At 34.3% G+C, this 3,538-nt stretch overlaps 1 protein-coding gene across 1 annotated transcript in view; it reads right to left on the reverse strand.

Moving 5' to 3' along the window:
* GANC (glucosidase, alpha; neutral C) overlaps positions 1–3,538 on the reverse strand; it is a 98,940-nt gene that overhangs the window by 72,218 nt on the left and 23,184 nt on the right. Inside the window, exon 4 of the mRNA XM_006883217.1 lies at positions 1,359–1,486. Within this exon, the coding sequence (XP_006883279.1) occupies positions 1,359–1,486 (128 nt within the window). The remainder of the gene's footprint in view (positions 1–1,358; positions 1,487–3,538) is intronic.

Genomic DNA, 3,538 nt, shown 5'->3' on the forward strand with positions numbered 1-3,538 from the left:
ATAAATTTATTCTATAAATTCTATATATAAGTCACTTATCAGACATGTCACTACCAAATATTTTTTCTCCAATCTGTGTTGGTGGAGTATAAAATGGTGAAACCACTTTGGAAGGCAGTATGGCCCATTTTCAAAAAGTTGCAAATAGAAATACCATTTGATCTAGCAATTTCACTACTGGGAATATACCCTAAAGAAACCAGAACTGCCACTCAAGCATATATATATATGCACATCCATGTTTATTGCTGCTTTGTTCACAATAACAAAGATTTGGAAACAACCCAAGTGCCTATCAACAAATGAATGCATAGAGAAGCTGTGGTATATTCACACAATGGAATATTATACAGCACTGAAAAACAAAGAACTCATTAACTATTCTACAAAATGGGTGATCATGGAGGACATTATGCTGAGTGAAATATCTAAGTCACAAAAAGACAAATACTGTATAATGCCATTATTATAAAACAGGATTGAGAGGGGAGTTGGGAGGAAACTAAGAAGAGATAAATAATGTACATGGCATTGAAACAGACAAGGGAAAGAAATGTATAAAAGGAATATGTGATTAAGTATTATTGGTATGACAAGAGTCCAGAATAAGAGCTGCATAGTAAAGTGGTCCGGGTGTGTGTGGGGGGGAATGTATAACAATGAAAGAACTTTTTTCCAAAGAAAATAAAGAGAACTGGTGGGGTGGGGGTTCAGTGAGGTAAATGTGCAACAATGAATGAATAGAAATCCAAGTTCTTTATAAAACTTACAATAAAATCTCAATTAAAAAAAACAAAGTGTGCAGAGAAGTAATTAAGATTCTGTAGGTATAGAAAAATGCTTTAGTTCCCCAAGATTTTCTTTCCTACCACTGATTATTATGTAGACTCTATGCAGAATTGCATTTGTTAGACTTCTGAGAATACTGTTAATTAAAAGTGAGTCAGTCTAATGGTATAATTTACTGTAGGCATGGGAATCAGGCTATTGTATTAATCTCTGGAGCCCTGTAGATACCTTGAGTGGGTAAATTAAGTAGCACTGCTTCTATTTGTTCTTCTGTAGCCTGGCTGATAAATTGATTTCTATGGAAGAGGAAATTTAAAAGTTCTGATGAGACAAATGGTAAAGGGAAATAGAATGCATACATTAAAAATGTGAAAACCTAGCCTTAAATAATTGAAACTAATTCTGCAAATGAATGATCAGACAAAATATGAGGCACACACAAAATCTACTCTTCCCCAAATACATAATAAAAGTAAACATTATGGAAATCCAAAGCCTCTATAAACTTTCATTAAAATATCAATTAAAAAATTAAGGCTATAATTAAGATAATTTGCTTGTAAGCTTACCTTACAGTGTTTAAATTGCTTGTGATGACATCAGGAACTTCATACCTAGGTCTCAAGGGAGTTTCTTCATTGATTTTAAGCCTGAAAATGTTTCCCTCTAGACCATAAACTTCAGCCAGAAGAGGAATCTATGAATAGACATATGAGATTAGTTTCAACGGGTTACCCTAGGGATAGTTAGTTATATTCAACCAAATTATAGTAATTAGAAAAATATTTAAGTAACATTATTGTTGTTAGGCTCAGACTCACAGTAACACTATGTATAAGAGAACAAAATACTTCTCAGTCCTATGCCATATTCACAATAGTAGCTACATTTGAGCTCACTGTTGAAAACACTTTGTCACTACATCAATCTTCCTCCCTTTCTGTAGGAGTATGACACCCTTTTCTAAGGACTGGTCTCTCCTGCCAGCATGTCTAAAGTATGTGATGTGAAGCAAAAATCTCACTAATCTTATTTGTAAAGAACACTCAAAGCTGTCCATTTTCCAAAACAGATTTTGTTTGTTTCGGCAGTCCATAATATATTCAATACTCTTCACTAAAACTATTAAATCAAAGGCATCAATTCTTCTCCAGTATTCTTTATTCCTTGTCCATCTTTAACCTGCATAAAAGGCCAGCTGAAACTACCAAGGCTTTTGGTCAGGTGTACCATAGTCCTCAAAGTGACATTTCAACTTTTTTTTAAAATAATTTTAATGAACATGTACAGAGAATTTGGATTTCCATTCATTCATTGTAGTTTTTTTACATTTTCTTCTCTCTTTCCCTTTTTTAAATAACTTTTTAAAATTGTTGAACATTTTCTTCCCTCTCCTGCTCTCCCCATCTCCAACCCACCTCACAATGGACCCTTTGTTCCAGACTGTTGTCATACATATTATGTCTAGTAATATATTCCTTTCAAACATTTCTTCCCCTCATCTGTTCTAATGCAGAGTTCATTATCTATTCACTCTTTTCCAATTCTCTCCCCAACACCACCCCATGTCTGTCCTATTTTATAAGTGGTGTTATGCAGTGTTACTCCTTTTGTGACTGAGATATTTCACTCAGAATAATGTCCTCCTGGCTCTCCCATGTTGTATAATGTTTTATGATTTCATTGTTTTTCAATGCTGCGTAGTGTTCCATTGTGTGAATGTCCCATAGTTTTTCTATCCATTCATTTGTTGATGGGCACTTGGCTTGCTTCCATCTCTTTGCTATTGTGAGTAACACTACAATAAACATGGGGTGTGCAATATTATTTGAGTTGTGGCTTTGGTTTCTTTTTTTTTGTTTTTGTTTTTTATTTACAACTTTATTGGCAAAAAGGAAGAGAGAGAAGTTGAGAACAATTTAACACAGGGTATCATTGCTGATCCTGTCAGATCAAAAATGCTCCCTCTCAAATAGTCATCTAATTGTCCAAAGATATACAACACTGAATTTGCATATGTTATTTCTTCTGTGAAGTACAGCGTTCATATTTAGGCAATCTTTATAATACATAAATACAAAGGAAATAAAATCACTCATTAAAAATGGCATTAAATGAAATCTTTTATATTTGGGTTTATGTTGTTCCTGGTAATAATGCATGCCCAATGAAAATCAAAAGCTGGAAAAGCAGTTATACTTCTTGAGTGGACAGTTACAACAATCATTTTCTGAAATGACCACATTTCAATTTATCATGAACTACTCTGAACTTACTATGAGATGTAGTCAAAATTGGAAGAGAAGAAGTAGGGAGAACATTCCTTTCTTTGGAGAGTAAGCTCTCCAGAATCAGCAAGGTAAATAAACATATCCTTTTGAAGAATTCTAGGTGGAACAAAATTTATGTAGTCACTTTCAACTCATACTGAGCTGACTTAATTTGTTCATTAAGTTGCTTAGTGTCATTCTTCTAAATCAAGTGTGTTTAATTCTTCTTCTAGCTCATCCAAATCTTCCCCAGTGAACAGATTTTCATCAACAGGAACAGCATCAATGGCTCCATTTCCCAGTACTGCCCTTTCGTTGTCCTCTTCCAAATCACTTCTTTCCCCATTTTCAGCCTGACCTCCAGAAGCTTCACTCAGTTTGTTTTCGTCTTTTTCTGATGTGTATGTGCTGAATCTTTCAAGACTGGCAACAGTAATACCGGTCTCATCTACATCTCTTGGAATGTACAGGCTTACATC

The sequence above is a fragment of the Elephantulus edwardii genome, unplaced genomic scaffold, assembly GCF_000299155.1.
Source record: "Elephantulus edwardii isolate Elephantulus edwardi_28Jun2011 unplaced genomic scaffold, EleEdw1.0 scaffold00026, whole genome shotgun sequence".
In the NCBI taxonomy this organism is placed as follows: Eukaryota; Metazoa; Chordata; class Mammalia; order Macroscelidea; family Macroscelididae; genus Elephantulus; species Elephantulus edwardii.